Here is a 17,630-nt window from a genome sequence, read left to right as displayed (position 1 = left end):
TATTTTTTACGAAGAAAAAATTGATTACAAATTAATTTATCATATAAAATGTTTTAATTTAAATTTTATTCTACGCGTGCAATTTCATCGATAACTGACTTATTTAAGAAACGTTTATATTTACATTTACATTAATACACACATTCTTCGAGTACGAATCTGGAAAGCGATTTTAAAATATTTATTTAAATATAATATACATGTATTACAATTGATGTATAATTTTTATAAGCTATATTAGAGTATAAATTGTAACACCGAACAGAATGATTGCGACAAGATAAGCAAGTTCTTTAAATCGCGAATTATATATCTCGAATGTCTACCGGCATGATCCTCTCACAAGGAAGCGCCGTTGGTTATACTTTCTCTGTAACATACGCCACACGCGGTTAATATTATACGACCGCGATCGTGAATCAATTACGTGGAGTCGTCAAGCGTGTTCGATATAACGCACGGGTACGTTCCCAGCGAAGCTTAATCAGCCGCGCAGCGGCGAAGATCGATTATCTGTCGGGCTTATCCGCGGGTGGAACCGGCCGGAAAGATAGCGGCGGAGAGACTTATATAGAGGAGAGAGAGAGATATTTAAGAGCGGACGTCTCTCGCGCGGTGGAGATAATTTAAAATATAAGAAAAGCCGGACAATCCGTAGAGATTTACGACGCTACGCGTAGAACCTTATATGCCGTTCTCTACGCGTATATCTATCCGCGGATTTCATCCCGCGGGCCGCAACCGCGCGAACGTTCGAAGACCGCGACGACTCTATGTGGTATCCGCGAGGCGGGGGAAGTGTAAGTCGGAGTTACTTGGGCCGGACAACTGAATGGATAGATTTATCTCGCCGATGCGTTCGCGCGGATCTCTATCCACCGGTGAATCGATAACGCGGATACGAAACGACGATATAAAGCGTTTTAAAGCGCGACATATTGTCGGAGACGCGGAAATCGTAAAGTATAGCGCCGCCTTTAAAGAGACCTACGGACTTTTGCGAGAGTCGAACGGATGCATTTTTACTACGGCATTTAGTCAACTCGGCGACGTCGCGGGCGATTGTAAAAGCTACGTGGATCGTTTTAACGCTGAGAAAGCAGGTGTCACGCACCGGAAATGCTTACGATGCCTCGATAATATCGCACCGACAATATATTTGCATCTTTTCTTTGATATTTTTTAACTTTGCTATTGCATGAATATTTGGAATATCTATAATGTAAAACAGAAACATTGTTGTAACAGTGAAAAAACGAGATGACAATTCTTTTATATTATTTTCACAATCACGTGGATGATAAAAATCGGGAGGACGTCGTGCGTTTTCATAATATGTTAATTATTTAGCGATCTTTATTAATTCACAATTGCAGGAGAGCTTCTATTTTATATTTAGATTTATTATTTCAAGTATCTTGCGAAAAGATTTTGGTATTATTGTAGTCGAAAAACAAAAAAAGTAGGTTAAGGATATTTCGCTAAATTTTAGCATGGTATTATTTTTACGTGTTATTTTTTCATCGGAATTAAAAGAAACGATTTTATATCGGAGCCTCTTAACTGAACCAGCAGAATCTCTTTGAGTCGTCTTTAAAACATGACTCGAGAAAACCGATACGATGTCTGACGTCTCGTTTCTCTCGTAGAGCCAAAGAATAAATACGTTTTCGGGATCCGTAGAATGAGGGTCTCCGTGCAGAAAGACGCGAGTAAAAGGGGAGGGGGGAGGGGAAAAAACGAGCTTCGGGATATGCCAACACGGCGCTCTCCTCCCCTGATATTTATAGATACTTTTGTGCCGGTACACCAAGAATAAATTCTGTCCTTCGCAAAAGTGGTCCGATGAAAACACAGCGAACACGCTTCGAGAGTGCGATTCTCTCCTAAGGATATACAATTTACATCTTTAGAATTTCGATCGATGCAACATCTATCTTTCACTCTTGTACGATTATCTCTCTCTCTCTCTCTCTCTCTCTCTCTCTCTCTCTCTCTCTCTCTTCATCGAAATTTAATTTATCGAGATTGAGACGTATAAAAAAATCTCTATACAGAATTATATAAATAGAAAGAATGATTCGCGCATCTCTTTTTTTCTCTCTTCTTTTATTAGAACTATTTTTTATTCTACGAAACTTATTCGGGCTAAAAATTATTTTCATAAAAATTCACCGCAGACGGTTATGAGAAAATGATACCCTTTATTTATCGCGCAAAATAATCGATTCGATTATTTTAAAATTCCGAATACATTATCGAGTTTATTTATTCCTCAGGAGAAAAGTCTTATTTACCCTAATCGTTTGTGGTAGTCACGTTATGCATACAGTCGACTCACGTATTCTTGGCGCACTCGCGTCGGGGCCCCATCGCCTCTCGCGTCGACGTTGGAATTAAATCGAGCGCGTGATTACAGCCTGACACACTCTTATACACGCCTACGGGCTCAGTCAAAATATTATGCCCACGGGGTAGGGTTAACAATTCGGTCCGCGAATAAAACAGCGCGAAATCGCTCCAGCGGTGAAACACCCCTTCCTTCGCGCGATCAAGGTCGCTTGCCCTTCCTGGCCTCGTTGCCAATTATCGGTTTACCTAATTATGCGTGTACACGTGCATCGCATCAGACGCGCGAAGATTGAAAATAATGATACCGGGAGCTCGATTAATCGTGCCCTCTTCGCGATCTACGAGCGTGTATCATTACCATGTATGCGTTTCTGAAAGCTGCGATGAAGAACAACGTCATCGCATCAACGTCTCGCTCGCTCGTGGTAAATTCGTGTCCAGCTTGTCATCCGGCTACTGATTAATGAGAAATTACTCGACGAACTGATATATAGCGCGTCGTTTCTATTCATCATTCGACAAGTTTGAAAAGCCAATGTTGGATGTTTCGAAATCGGGTCTATTTGAAACGCTATCGCTCTATCAAATTTCTAGATGGACAGACATTAAGAAAGACATAATTAGATATAAATTAGATAAAAAGAGAAAACAATATATCCAAACGAACTTGTGATTGTTACTTTAATTTCGAATCGAGCTCAATTCTCATGTTAGTGTTATATGAAAATTAGAACAAAAATTAAAGAGAAAGGAACGAAACAGAAGTTTCGAATTAGATTTAGTCGATCCAAATTCGTCGTGCTTCTTGCTGCCGCGTGCATTTTCATCCTTCCTTCTCTCTCTCTCTCTCTCTCTCTCTCTCTCTCTCTCTCTCTGTATTATTTCAGACGCGAATTTGGCGCGTTCTGCTTGGCAGGCCTGGTTTATAACCGTGCCCGGTTTATAGTCGGCCCTTTGTTCGGTGGTTAACGCGCTGACGGTGGTCGTAATGCGCAATGTGTAGCGCGACTCATTATTTTGCTTAAGCCTTTCGCTGTATGGATTTTTTATCGTACGAAGTAATTAATTTTGCATATAAAATCTAGATAATTTCTGGGATAAAATAATATTTTTATGAAAAAAAAAAAGAGGTTAAATAAATGCTGTTTATCGTACGAATGTTTCTAGGAAATCAATCTGCGGTTGTATCGTGCACAGATAAAATAATTCCGATAAAGGGATGGCGCTCACGGGTCTCGGGTTTCTCTCGCTCGACGCGAGAAAAGACGACGGATAATTTTCGTCCTTATCTCGACGTTCATTCAATTACGTAATAAGCATGCGCGCACGACCCTTTGATACCGTACGGATCGTTTTGTCGTCATTTCCCTTCTCTCTCCAAAGCTCGGCTCCGATCGTGCCCAAGTATCGGTCACGGCGGATCGTTTACGCTCGCGTGCGTGTTCACGCCTAACTATATGAAACTGCTGTAGTCTCGTCTTAGAAGCCCCCCATTTTACCTAGGATATTAAATGTAACGATCGTGCGACCGCGACAGTAAAACACTGCGTTAATCTCTTCGGTAAATATCGTTGAAAGAAATTTTTATAGCGAACTCTTACGTTATTATGTTCACGATAAAATCTGTTGCATTATTTTTTGAAATTCTATTTAATCCAAATAAAAAAAAAAAAAAGTATTAGAGATTTAATTAATATATAATTTATAAATTTGCCCTTTTTAATTTCATCTCTTCTCTCGTGTATATCTACTACATGTAAGTTTGACTTGACGCTTTTTCATGCCCTCGTGAATATGTCATCGTCTAATGAACTAGTCTTAAAGAATTGAAGAACCTATCGATCTCGTGCTATCTCGTTCGATTCTAATTATATCTACGGCAACTTTATCTGGGATCAGAGCGAGAGGCCCGGGATCTTCGGTCTTGCGAGAATAGCGTTCAAAGAATAGCGTCTCGTTTAACAATATCGATCGCGTCGTTTCATTGTCATCTTGTTAGAGTTCAGCTATAAAGATTTCTTTCTAGTCACGTGTGACGGGATATTCTCCGTTCGTGTTGCATCCTCGGCACTTCCGGTCGTCGGCAAGGAGGCTATCGGTCCATATTAATTGCTTGCCCCCCCCCCCCCCCGGCCATTGTTCTTCCCGGCGCGAGCATCTTTTCTGTCCGTCCTGAAAATGAATGACTCTCAATCCACTCGACGCGAATTAAATCAACCGCTCGAAGATCTCTTCCCTCCTTTGCGATAATTTATTATGTCGCGAATTACGGCGGCGATTTATTCCATCCACAGGTAACTATCCTCGGTTCGTCGGTACTCGTTGGATTGGTATTGGTAACGAATAGCGTACGCACGTTAAATCATCCCGTCGCGCGCTTGCGTAGCCGATGAATCTTCGATTTACGCAGTTTTGACATTAACGCGCGTGTTTTGACACACTAATTTCGCGGCGAGTGAAAGCGACAGTATTACATGTCTTTAGGACGTTATTACGTGCTATTACAATGACTTGAAATTCTGAATTTATTGTAGAAAAATTGCGTGTTTTATAAATAATTCCGCAAATACGGAATTATATTTTTCAAATAAAAAATAAATTTACCAGACATACACATATCTTATTTTCTTTTTAAAAAGTAAATTAATACTTGAAAAAAAAAAAAAAAATTATTTTTATTCTTCGGAGACTGGTTATTATTATTTATACATCAATCGTTATGTAATCGCAATTTTCTAATATGGAGGATTCAAGGATAAATGCAGATGTTTAATGTTCGGGAAGAACGGCAGAGAAGTTTCTGCATGACCGTCCGCAACCATTCGCGTGATCCATCGGCGTCGTATTTATTTCTTCGTTCACGCGAATGCGTGGGCGAACGTTCGCGTGTGTCTCGCGTGTAAAGTAGCCCCTCCACTCGCTCATCCTTTCTCGGATCCCGCACATACTCTCCTCTCTCTCTCTCTCTCTCTCTCTCTCTCTCTTTCTTTGTCTGTCTTTTTTTCTCCATTCCTCTCGCGTAAACGTCGCCGGTATCTTTCGCCGATGGAGCTTGCTTCTGAGAGGTAGCAGCCTCCATCGGAAGACGTGTTGCACGCGCGACTTTCCATAGCAGTTAGAGAACTGGCCATTGTGAAAACCGACTCGTGTTTGGAGCTGCGGACAGTGCCACCCACTGTCTTTCGCGAGAGCCCCTCGGCTGTTTGTCACTCGCGTTGCGAAAACACCTCTTGTATGTATTACGATAGAGCGTTTCGTGCCCCGATGCCTACACCACGTGACGCGCGACACCGGACACCCACATAATCGCCGCGCGATCGATCGCCGTCGCCTTACTTACTGCGTCTTATATTGCAGTGGCGTGTGCGTGGAAAAAAAAAAAAAAAAAAAAAAAATCGATTTAAAAGAAATGTAACTTTTTTTCGAGAGAAAAATATCATATCCGGAATCAAGAACTTTTTACGCCCCCGACATTTCGAATCGAAGAAGAATTTTAATCAACTTAATTAACTTTTTTGATTAGAATGAAATTGAAGTTTCTGGGACGTTGTTCCATATATAACGTCAGGCTACTCGTAAATTAATGCAGGCGGCGGAAGCTCGTAATTTCGTGATCAAGCAAGCACAAGAGCGATTCGCGAGTATCGGTAACGTTAATGCGACACGATCGTCAAATTGTCTGCAGGAGCAAATAATTGCGACGTCTCTAACGACTAATCCTATCGAGGTTTAGCGGTGTAATTATTATGTCGCGGCTGTCACGTGGGAGAATTCGTTCGAGCATCTTTCGAAAGAGTCCGACCATTAATTTGCGGCCACACTCGGGAAAATGGTGTCATAAGAAAAAGATACTCGTGCGTGAAAGGGCGCACGGATAACGTCATTAACACGATCGCACTTAATACTGTCGCGAGATCGGCTGTCAAATCTTGCGAACGATCGCTGATACTTTCGTCTTTGTCGCCACCCGATCTCGACAGCTCTTTTTCGCTTGACGCGGTACAAAATTGCGACTGTTCTTTTTTTTTCTCTCTCTAACGTATTGTAGGAACTTTGCACGACGTTGGATTTTATCGATGTTAAATTTTCCGCTTCGTCGATTAATCTGATTGTCAGTTGGATTGCCTTTTATCGGCAACCGTAATTGACACAACGGTATAATTGCAATTTTTCCGTCATTGACAGACGTCGCTCGAACAGAGACTGTCGCAGCAAATTAGAGATAAATGGCAATGCCGCTTAACTTCAGAGATCTAACGGGTAGCATAGCTATGCGTGCAACTTAACATTTCTCGCGTAAGCAAATTCCCGGATCAGGAAGTGGAATTTTTATCTTTATTTAATTACTGATATCCGTCCTTGCGGAAACTTCTACTAATTTATTTTCCTAAATTTATCCGTCACCAGGGATGCGATAGCATGCCCAAATATGTATATACGAGAAACTGATATTACAGTTTGCCGTTTATCGCATATTTATACTTTGCATCATTACGCAGAGATCTCTCGTGTTGCTATTTTCTCGGAATAGTAATAGAATTCGAAAAACACTCGAGAGAAACAGAACAGATCTTTGCGAGGGAACAGAATTAAATCCTATCTGGAGGCTCTCGTCGATGATTCTCTTTATTTTTTGGGTCAACAGACGCGTTATATCCGGCGCACTCGAGTTATCGATACTCAGGGTACTCGGACAGAAAGATGCCTTTCGTATCGAATGCGAGATTGGGGGTTGGGAAAGGGAGAAGTAGAATCAATCGCGGCAAATATAAATTGGAATTTTTACTACATTTCATAAAACATGATGTTACATATGAAACGTGGAATAGGAGATCACAAGAGAGAAACAATGTATATATAAAAGTATTCTGGAAAAAATTGTGAAAAAAGTGTCTATTCAAATTTAATTCATATTTGAAACAATATATATCGGGAAACAAAGATTCACACGTTACAAAATGAGAATAACAAAAATGGAGGAAAAATTTATACTCGAAAAGTAATATTTAATATTTATGATTTTTCACACTCCACAATTTTGTCTTATTTTATTATTTCTTTTTTATAAAATAGAATATTCGCGTAATGCAACGTGTTTATATAAAGATTCTGTCATTGAAAATCCTTTTTATTTAGAACAATGATTGTTTATTCCTTGACAAGAGTAGATACGAGGTAACACATATATTGGCGAGATATTAATATATTCGATGGAACAACTGTGCATATATAATCCCTTTAAATCTTTCGGGACCACTGTAGCGTTTGTATATTATTGCACGGATCTTTTAAAAGGTTCACCCTACGGGGACCACCGCGATGTTGTCCGGAATATTTTTATATAGGAAGGAAGAATAACAGAGGAATTCCTTTCGTCTTGCGAAAAAGCGAATACTCGATTCCTTCTTTCATTTTGTCGCATAAACACATTTATTAAAACATTTTCCTTTACTTAGGATCACATTATGTTTGAACAGCACAGGTCAAAAACATTTTGAAATAAATTTTTTATATGGAGATATTCTATAATTTTATTAGTTTAAAATTTTACAATAGAAAACTACAATTTTCTAGAAATTCTTTTCATATTGTATAAGTGACACTTAAAATATGCGAAGTAAAATATCTATTTAACATATTGTATTAAATATGTATGAGATATTTTTTTAGTTCCACGTCAATTTCATGTTCAATAATTAATCTAAGAACAGTGATACTATAAATTTTAACACAAAATTATAATTTTTTTATCTACTAACAGTATTTCATTTGTTCCAAGAAATCTTCAATAGTGTTAACGACCTTTATTTATCGAATTATATCGCGTATCGATTTGCAACTGTCGATAGATTCGTGGATACGTCTATGTAAATAAACGTAGGAGAAGATGATTGAAAGAGAGATCTTCTCCCTCACGCGTTGCACTTGGAATAGGTAGGTAGACGCATATACCGTCATTTTGAACCACGTGGGTCCGCCTATTCCCTTACGTCTTGTGTCCTCCTTTATCCCGCTATCTATTCATAGACGAGAAAGCAAGCTGTCACGATGACGGACGTCGAAAGACAAAGGAGATGCGGAAAGAGGAACGCGTGGATTTTCGAAGATTGCCTCGTTTCTCCATTTGTTATACAGTAAAAGTAAATCTTTCCAACTATCGAAAAAGATCAAAAGATCAGATCTGTTTCAAATTTGAATTGATTTATCTTCCAATCAATCGCAAAAAATTATTATTAAATTCGATATATATTCGTAAACGCTTTATAAATTTCTTTTTATGTCTTTTTATAAAAAGAAAACCCAGATCTTTTATAAAACGCCATTCTAAAAAGATATGATACATTGTAAAAAGTTTTTATTATAGTACAATAACTACGGAACACCTATACATATTATTCCTTTATTTCTTAAATTAGGATCAATAGTTTTATTCGCGTTAAAAATAATTTTTTTCGCATTGAAATACGCTCTTATCGTGGCGCACGTCACCGGAGGGAAAGCGGAGAGGATAAATCGATCATTCGCGACGCTATCGCGATCGTTTTCGCAACGTCAGTCCCGGAGTCTCGATCCTGGTGTACAGGACCAGCTGCTGGGATATCACCAAGTCGTAGGCGAGGTCGTCGACCTTGCCAGTCTCTACCGTTCCCTGTCGTCCGGTGCGGTCTGTTCCTCGAGGTCCACGACGACCAGGCTCGCGTAGCAGCCTGCGTTCGTGTCTGTCGTATTATACACCTGGATCACTGTACACAAGGTGTCTATGACCAACCGCGCATTTTCTCCTCTAACCTTAGATCTCACGTAGCGAACATAGCGTTTGTTTGAACAAATGTGATACGGGTGTTCGTGAATGGAAAATAATTACGATAAATAGTCACGATGAATTATTTTCATGCGATCAGGATGGTAATATTATACGAAGATATCGTGGTTATTCTCACTATATATACGATTATCGATTTAGTTATATATCGCTTTAATGTAATATGTTAGTTTTTTTTTTTTTTTTTTTCCCCCGCAAACTATCGTTAATCCTTAAAATGCTATAGATAAATATTATATTCTCTTTTACCCTTTACTCTATTTACTTTACTTTTCTAATATAATTTATTTAAATATGGGAAAAACTATAAGAAAGAACTTTTCACACTTGGATAAAATATACTTGGCGATTGAAAAAAACTTGACAAAATTTCTTTAGAAAGTTTGAGGAAATTAATCGAAATAAATATCCCGGAGATCTTACACGCGCGTTACGTAAGAGTGACAGCCTTTAAGGCGTAAAGGACAGTTAACCGGCGACATCCTGTATATTAGCAGAACCCGGAGGTCATACGTAAAACGGTGAACGATGTCGCATGGCACGGGAGGCGGCACCCCGTTCCGTTCAAACTCGTTTGCACGCTCTGCTCCGCCGAATGGTTTATACCGATCGGTCCATTGTGTTACCTCGTGTGTATCACGCAACGCCGGCTTTCGGATTGCGTCGTCGTTCTGCGTGTGGTCCACACGCCGAACATAAAGTTTTACGAGTTTACCCCGCGGGATAACGCGTCTTTTATACTTGGTTTCGGGGATAAAATATAAGCTAAATATTAAAATCCTGTCTCTCTTTCTCGAATCTACATACATTGTACGCGTGTATACGCATAAATAGGTTACGTAGGATAGATAGGTAGATGCGGTCGAACGACTCCGAATACAAAATAGCGATGCATCTCGATACGTTACGCGGCATACCGGGTATAAAGACTAATGGCGTACTCATAAATGTCCGCGTTGCGACGAGAGTAAAGTAAACGTCGCGCGCAACCGCATTCTTAGATTGGCGAATAGAAATGCGGATGGATAGATGGACGTGTTACTCTGCTACTCGGAGACTTCGAGCAGCAGATACAGTCGGATGCTGCGAGAGGGAAATAACGGGTGGTGGATTCGTAATACGTGTTGTAAGATACGGAGAATACGGAGAGGATATACATCGACACGTGGTCTCGTAAACAAACGATAAAGAGTATGATTATGGCACGGCGATAGCGAAAACGGAGACGCGATTAGATTGCGGGAACACAAAGAATACAGTGATTGCTCTAATCGGCGAGTTTACATTCTAGGAATGGACAAATGTTGTCTATCGCACTGAAAATTCCAGGAGATTCAAAATGACGCGGTTTTAAAGCTCGTTATTTGTCAGTAGCGATACTCAGTCACGAATGATTTATGAATCTCCAATGGATTGATAGAGATTAGAAATTAACTCTTCAAGCGTCTGTTTCATTATTGATCTCTATTCTAAGAATGAGATAATATAAATAGTATAGGCAAATGTAGAATATATTATTATATAAAGAAATAAATTCAATTTGAAAATAAACGTATAGCGAGATAGTACTTAATCTCTATTTTTAATGAATAAATAAATATTTCTTCTTTTACATGAAATACTATCTTATCTTTAGAGATGAGGAGAGAAATTTGAAATAATAAATAGTGTTCTGTAGCGGGTAAATCACATCGATATATATATATATATATATAAATAATCGTGTGTATACTTTTACTTTGTATCTCGTACCGGTTCGCGTGATAGACAGATTTACAAGAACACGGTTTCCACGTGACATTAGCATTTAAAGCGTTGAACTCATAGTCTAACAAATTATCATGCGTACACATACTACATACATTTATCAGTTTAATTAGCTAGATACTTCTTACTTGCCGTGTAAACGTCATTTCGAAAATAATCATATCTATTCCTTAGATATTTAGTAAGCTCATTCATCATCGCGTGAGCGCGATAAATTCTCAGATACACATTCGATAACTTATGAACTGCTGATCATCGCTCGATTTGCAAGAATTCGCTAAACATGTTCCATCAAATAAATCGTAAAATATCACGTGATCGATTTAAATTTAAATTCGTTATAACATAGTCGCAGAACTCGTCTATCAATGTTGCATTAATACTCTATTTATCATAGTGTCGGCTCAATAGAGACGGCTCTCTGATGATACTTAAAAAAAAAATATATATATATATTTTTTTTTATACAAGAAGAAAGAGTTTTAAGACTATGTAAGTGGGTCTGTTTATTAGATAATCTTCATCAGCGATCGAGCGGGTAATAACGTCACGTGAGAGATAAGACGTGAGGTCGATCTGTCAGATTCGCACGCGGCCTCGCTGTGACATTTACGAATATCGACGCGTGACGCATACAACAGACACACACGCGGGAGAGAAAAAGATTTCGCCATAGACTATTCGCTTTTGCGTCTCACACGCGGATCTCACGACCGACGCCAAGACGAATAAATCATCTCGCGGTGTGTACGCGCATCTGCATTCCTCGGGAGCCTCGCGTGCATTAAGGCCGTTCCGATCGCTGCCGGGGTGTGAATGCTCACGTATATATACGTCCGCCCGTGCACCTCTTTCTTCCTCCTTTTCTCGCCGCCAGGCCTGGAACGAATTGGGACGCGATAATCGCGGCTGACCGTTGTAAAAGGAGAGAGATCGGCCGAATTATCGGATAATCCGGGGCCGTTTTTACGCGCTCTCGTCGTCCCGCGGAACGGGACGAATAGAATCATCCGTGAAACTTTAAGATTAATAATTATGTATTCTCTCTTTATAAGGAACGATCTCTCGCGGCCATTCCTGTCGCGGTTTATTTTCTTATAAATTCCTGACGTACGTATTCTTACGTATTCTACGAAAATTAATAAAATCGTCAAAAATATATTTATCTATTTGTAAACATATAATGAAAATAATATGATATAATAATATATCTTGTCACAATGTATTTTCATACATGGCAGTCGCGATGTCTTTTGCATGTTCGTTCGCCAGATGGAAAATGACAAGTGGTTTTTTTTTTCCCCCCTACATGGAGCGAGTAACAAAGGCGGACGTTAATTGACAGAACGGAAGCGTCATTATCGATTTGAGTGGCTCGAGTCGCATAATTAATCACCGGCCATCGAAAGGGTAATTCCGAGCCGATGTGTCCGATCGCGATTTTTGATCGATCCCAAGGCGATCCGGTAATTATTCGACGTAATGGTACGTCGTAAGAAGAAGCCGGCTTCTCAGACGCGCTAGCTAACTCGGCCAGTCTTTAAATAGTCAGCCCGCGATAATTGGATGTATGTACGGAGGGAAAGGGATGGGGGGGGGAGGCTATTCTTCGCGTTCCGTTATGAGTGCGCCACGCTTATGTCGTCGATTAAGGTTTTTTCGCTTAAATACTTCACGAAAGTAATTTTCAACCTGATGAGAGAGAAAAGAATTCTCCAACGAAAAGAGAAAGAGCTTTTATTATACAGGGTGTCCCCCCCCCCTCAATTTAAATGGCAAAACTTCAGGAGCGTATAGGGGACCGAAAAGCTAAGACGGAAAGTCCTTTAGAGGTTTGCTCATTTTTGCTCCATTTTGGAGAAAATCACAAAAAAAGAAACAAAACAAGTTTTCGTTTTTTTACTTATTTGTTTACATTTTATTTATGTTATCATCTATTTAATGCAGATATTGTTCAAAATATTGCTCTCTTGAATTGATAGGCATCGTAAAGGATAACATCAAGTGTTTACATATGTAAGGAACCTTGAAGCAGAAAATTTATTCGGTGCCAATCGACTCAAGAGAGCGATTGACAATGAGAGATTGAATTTTTGCGATTTTCTCTAAAATGGAGCAAAAACGAGCAAACTTCTAAAGGACTTTTTGTCTTAGTTTTTCGGTCCCCTACACCCTCTTGAAGTTTTGCCATTTAAATTGGGGACACCCTGTATAAAGAAGTTCATTGTTATTATCTTATAAATGTGTAACGAGATGATTTTATGCGATAGCAGCGCATTTGTCAATTAATCTTGAGGTGAATTTAATGACTGCGCGGCAAATCACAATAAAACTTTTGTGCAATCTTTGCACATTTTCCCGCTTTCATATAGAGAATTTTTTGTTATAACTTTCTAGCTGATTCAATTTCTCGAATTTATTTGATTTTATTAACTTGGAGCTCAGTATCTTAAATCGCAACGCGCGGCAATTTAATCGCCATGAACGACCCGCGGGCTTAATCGTCGCGATACGATTCCCGTTAACGGTAAACGAGACGAGAGACGAAAATGATCTCGAGGCTCCTTCCGGGCCTCCGATTGAACGAGCCATTGGTGCTTTAATTACGTGACGTATACGATGAGGTATACGATTCCTAGCTAGGACGGTGCCGGTAATGCAATCGTCATTCGTGAATTGCTCGAAACAGTCGATCGATCTTAATCGCGCCATCGGTAACCGCGCGTGATTTATCTTCGCTCAATTAATTGCAACGTGTCTGCCCGTTCGTGGAAAATATTCAAGGCCGGTTCATAGGACGCGGCGCACGAGTACGCAAATGTCAAGGAAATGGATGAATACGACGAGCTTGTTACTCTCTTTCTCTCTCTCTCTCTATATATATATATATACATATTTGTACACATTATCTTTCTCTCTCATTCTTTTTTTCTCTGTTCATTTTGCCTTTTTTCCACAACTATCCTGCCGTTAGTCAGGCTTTCTCATCGAGCCCGGTAAAGCGCGTATTGCCCGAGATGCCATCGTTTCGCGTCCCAATTATAATCACTCGATAATCGGTTCCGGCTCGATGCCAGCATTTGACCCGCGAAAGGACACAATGAAAAAATAAAGAAAAAATCGATTCTTCTCATGTCGCAGGAGCGGGGATCGCACGCGGCCAATATGGAGCGATGGATCGTGTACACGATGATGCTGCAGATCTTGGCTATCGTCGCTCGAGCCGTCGAAGATTTTCGGCACATCTCGTACGAAGGTAAGAACCGATGGAAAATATTATATTAAAATGCGCCATAAAAATATATATCTCTTCTAGCATTTATTACGATATCGGAGGATTTATTTATTAGGAAATCTTGTTTACTATTTCTTTATTTTTCAATTGTACTCTTAATCGTATTCGCGGAAGACTTTTATCTCACGATCTAATCGAATTGGTTAGCGCGTATAAAATCCGATAGCTGTAATCGTTACAGAGCAGCTCGTTGAGTTTTTGCGCGTAATTCGAGCGAGAATCGCAATCTCGAATCTCGCGTACATCGTTCCGGATACGATAACTGCCCGATGTTGATAATTTCGCGATCCCGTTAATTGCTTTAATTCGCCATTAATTCGAGTAAATAGATGATAAAACGTGCACATGAGGACGGCGAAGCGGTGATACCCGCTGACTTCACGTTACCTACGAACAGGATCGACAGGTCTCTACAATCGCGATTATCTCGAAAACGGAAGCACTCTCATAACGGAAGAATAAAAATTCGCTTCATTCATGTAAACGCGTATTATTGCGCCATCGATACCGTTAAAAACACCGCTGACAGATCTGCGAAAGCCGACTAATGGACGTGCATTCTTGCACGTAGCCGCGATCGATCGAGACTTTTAATTGCGCGAATCGTGACGTCTGTGCACTTGAGTTTTGACAAAGATATTAATTTGCTAACAATAAGTATATTCAAGATGTTTCATCATTATCGCTCTATTTATAGAAAACACAGTTCGATAAAAAATGGCTCTTTTTTTCAAACATCAGAAAAAGCCTAAAGGATTCTTTTCCGTGTCGATTATTCTGCAACTACAATATTCTAAAATATGTTAAAATAGACTTTTTTGTAACTTGAATCGCAAATTTCTCAAAATTCTGGTGGAACGTGATGAAATAATTTTAAAAAATTGTATTGTATTCAGCGTAAAAAAAAAACTATGGAAAAAGATTAGTCTTTTTCACGTGTGTGTGTTTTTTTAACTGTGTAATAGATATTTTGATAGAGGATATAAAATAAAGAATGAAAGAATTTTGAACTGTGCGATAGATATTTTTACAGAATATAGAATAAAGAATAAAATTGAATATAGATAGAAATATAGATAAAATTCGAGATGACTTTATTTATTTATTTCTCGTTAAAGTTATAACGGAAGCTTGTTAATTAGCAATCGTTTACTATAATCTTAAAATTCTCGATATTAAATTATGCTCCGAGAGTCGAAGCAAAATTCGCTTGAAATTACTGGAAAAGCAAAGTTTCCTCGCCTCGCATTCTTTCGGTCTAATTCAGCAAGGGAATAATTTCCGGTAGTAAATAACTCTATAATGATGCTTTTCATTAATTTCAACGGAGAAGTCGATTTCGACAAAGAATGTTATTAACGGGAAAAAGCATTAAAGAGAAACGTTTCTTTATATACGTTGCTTCGATCATGAGAGATCGGCAACGAAGCGCGATCGAAATCTCTACGCGTGAAATCATGCGTAATCATCGGAAGTAGGTGAGTTTTCCCCGGGAAAGAGTAACCCGTCCTCCAACCGCGCACATTTCCGTCCCGGAAGACGCGCATGAATCCGTAGCGAGCGAGAATCGAACGACCGTGGACGTTTATGCAAATTTAATTTCGTCCGTAACCGCTTCTCTACGATGTCGACGTATCGGCGCACAGGCATGGCTAATCGATAAGGAGAATATATCTTTACGCACACGTACGTATACACATGACGTATATGTCGCGCACGGTGTCCACTACTCGAGAGCAGGCCAGCCTATTAACATGTGACAAAAATGTCGGAGCATTCAGGGCGCTACTTATCACAAGCAATGACCCACAATGTACAGTTACACGTAGGCGAGCTCGCGGTTCTCGATTATCGCGCGTTCGCGGCCTCGGGAGAGAAAACGCAGATCGTGTCGAAGATGTGGGACGTTTGCTCACCTATATGGAGAACAGATGCCACGCCCGTCAAACGGAAACCGCGCGGAAAACCTTATACCGACCCCGACTCGAATCTTAATGAGCTTAATGGGGATCGTCTCTGGCATCCCATACGCGCTCGGCGGCTTTCTTTCTCGCTTCGCTCCTCTCGACGTCATCTTTCCTTTTTCTCGCCTAATAACACGCCCGGGACGTGGAAATCGTGAGAAGGAAGACGCGCGGCAAGATATCTCCGGCGTTCAGCAACACGGTATGATTTCCATTTGCGCGTAAAGTACTTCCTCGGTCAACGATGCGGTTTCGCAGAGCTCGCTCGGTCGTGGATGCTGCGACAGTTTCGCAATATAATCGTGCGGTCTATATTAAGCTGCGTCACGATTTTCTTACGGTCTCCCGCGCCTCTCCCATGGCACCGTCACGTTTCGTGTCGCGCGCGCGCGGATCCGAATACGGAATGCGGAATACAGCCACGATTGAAGGAGAACAGTGCTTTGTCCTTCTTATCGATCTAAATATTACGGAAGATGACAACCTAAGATAATTTTAATAATTGCAATTTACATAATATAATAATTTGCATCTCATATATACGATGTATAATAGAATATAATTTATATTATTAGGACGTCTTCGAATTATTTCTTTAATAGTCTACGTTTAATTAACGTACGTTTGTACTTTGCTGTAAGATTGATTAAAGTGATCTAGATTGTTCGTAAAAATTATGTCGGCGTAAAATCAAAGATCGCGTGTCTTTCTACTGAAAATAATATAATAATTTAGACCACTCGTTGTTGTTTCCCTCGCGCAAACGCGCCTACGGCATTGGCGATAGCCTCGGAATGTCGTTATGATAATTTGCGAGTCCGCGACGAATCATTTTGCTTGATAAAGAAAGAGAAAAAGAGAGAAGAATCGGAATCCAGGAAAAGAAAACAACGAACGCGGCACATATGTGCGCTGATAATACCTACGTAATATACGAGATACATATTTCCCTTTCCGCGAGTTCGCGATTGCTTTCCACGCACAGTTTGAATTCTTGGGGATTTAAATCTCTCGCTTAATAACGACGGCATGGCGCATGCCGTGGGTTCATACACAGATTTATCGTTATTTGCGAAAGTGCTATTTGTACACGCGCGTTATCGCGCGTGGTTATATAGTATAACGAAACGAGATTAGAAAGTCAGCTGTTAACGAATATTTTATTTTATTCAACTCGACGTTCAATGATCGCTTGCGTATAAAATATTATATTCCTCTTCGCGGAGAGCAAAGGCAGGAATTAAAAGAGAGAAAAGATCGAAGCGTTGAAGTAACTCATCGTTTTTATAACGTGCTTATAAAATATTAACTCCTGCCGACCAATGCCGACTTCTACGAAGACGCGAATATTATTTATCCTTACTTATTAGCCTTTGTCTTCTCTGTTGTGAAATTCAATTGCACTGACTCACGCGTACTTTTCAAAACA

The 17,630-nt window shown here is 39.8% G+C and overlaps 1 protein-coding gene across 1 annotated transcript in view; it reads left to right on the top strand.

The window, feature by feature from the left end:
* The window catches only part of Sema5c (Semaphorin 5c), an 84,990-nt gene that overhangs the window by 18,442 nt on the left and 48,918 nt on the right, over positions 1-17,630 (top strand). The window contains exon 2 of the mRNA XM_070298392.1: positions 14,084-14,198. Coding sequence (XP_070154493.1) covers positions 14,108-14,198 — 91 coding nt within the window. The 5' untranslated portion in view covers positions 14,084-14,107. The remainder of the gene's footprint in view (positions 1-14,083; positions 14,199-17,630) is intronic.

The sequence above is a fragment of the Polyergus mexicanus genome, unplaced genomic scaffold (assembly GCF_030449975.1).
Source record: "Polyergus mexicanus isolate NDT 795.1 unplaced genomic scaffold, iyPolMexi1.0 SCAF_7, whole genome shotgun sequence".
Lineage (NCBI taxonomy): Eukaryota > Metazoa > Arthropoda > Insecta > Hymenoptera > Formicidae > Polyergus > Polyergus mexicanus.
The sequence above is the reverse complement of the archived record's forward strand: the minus strand, read 5'-3'. Positions and strand labels throughout refer to the sequence as shown.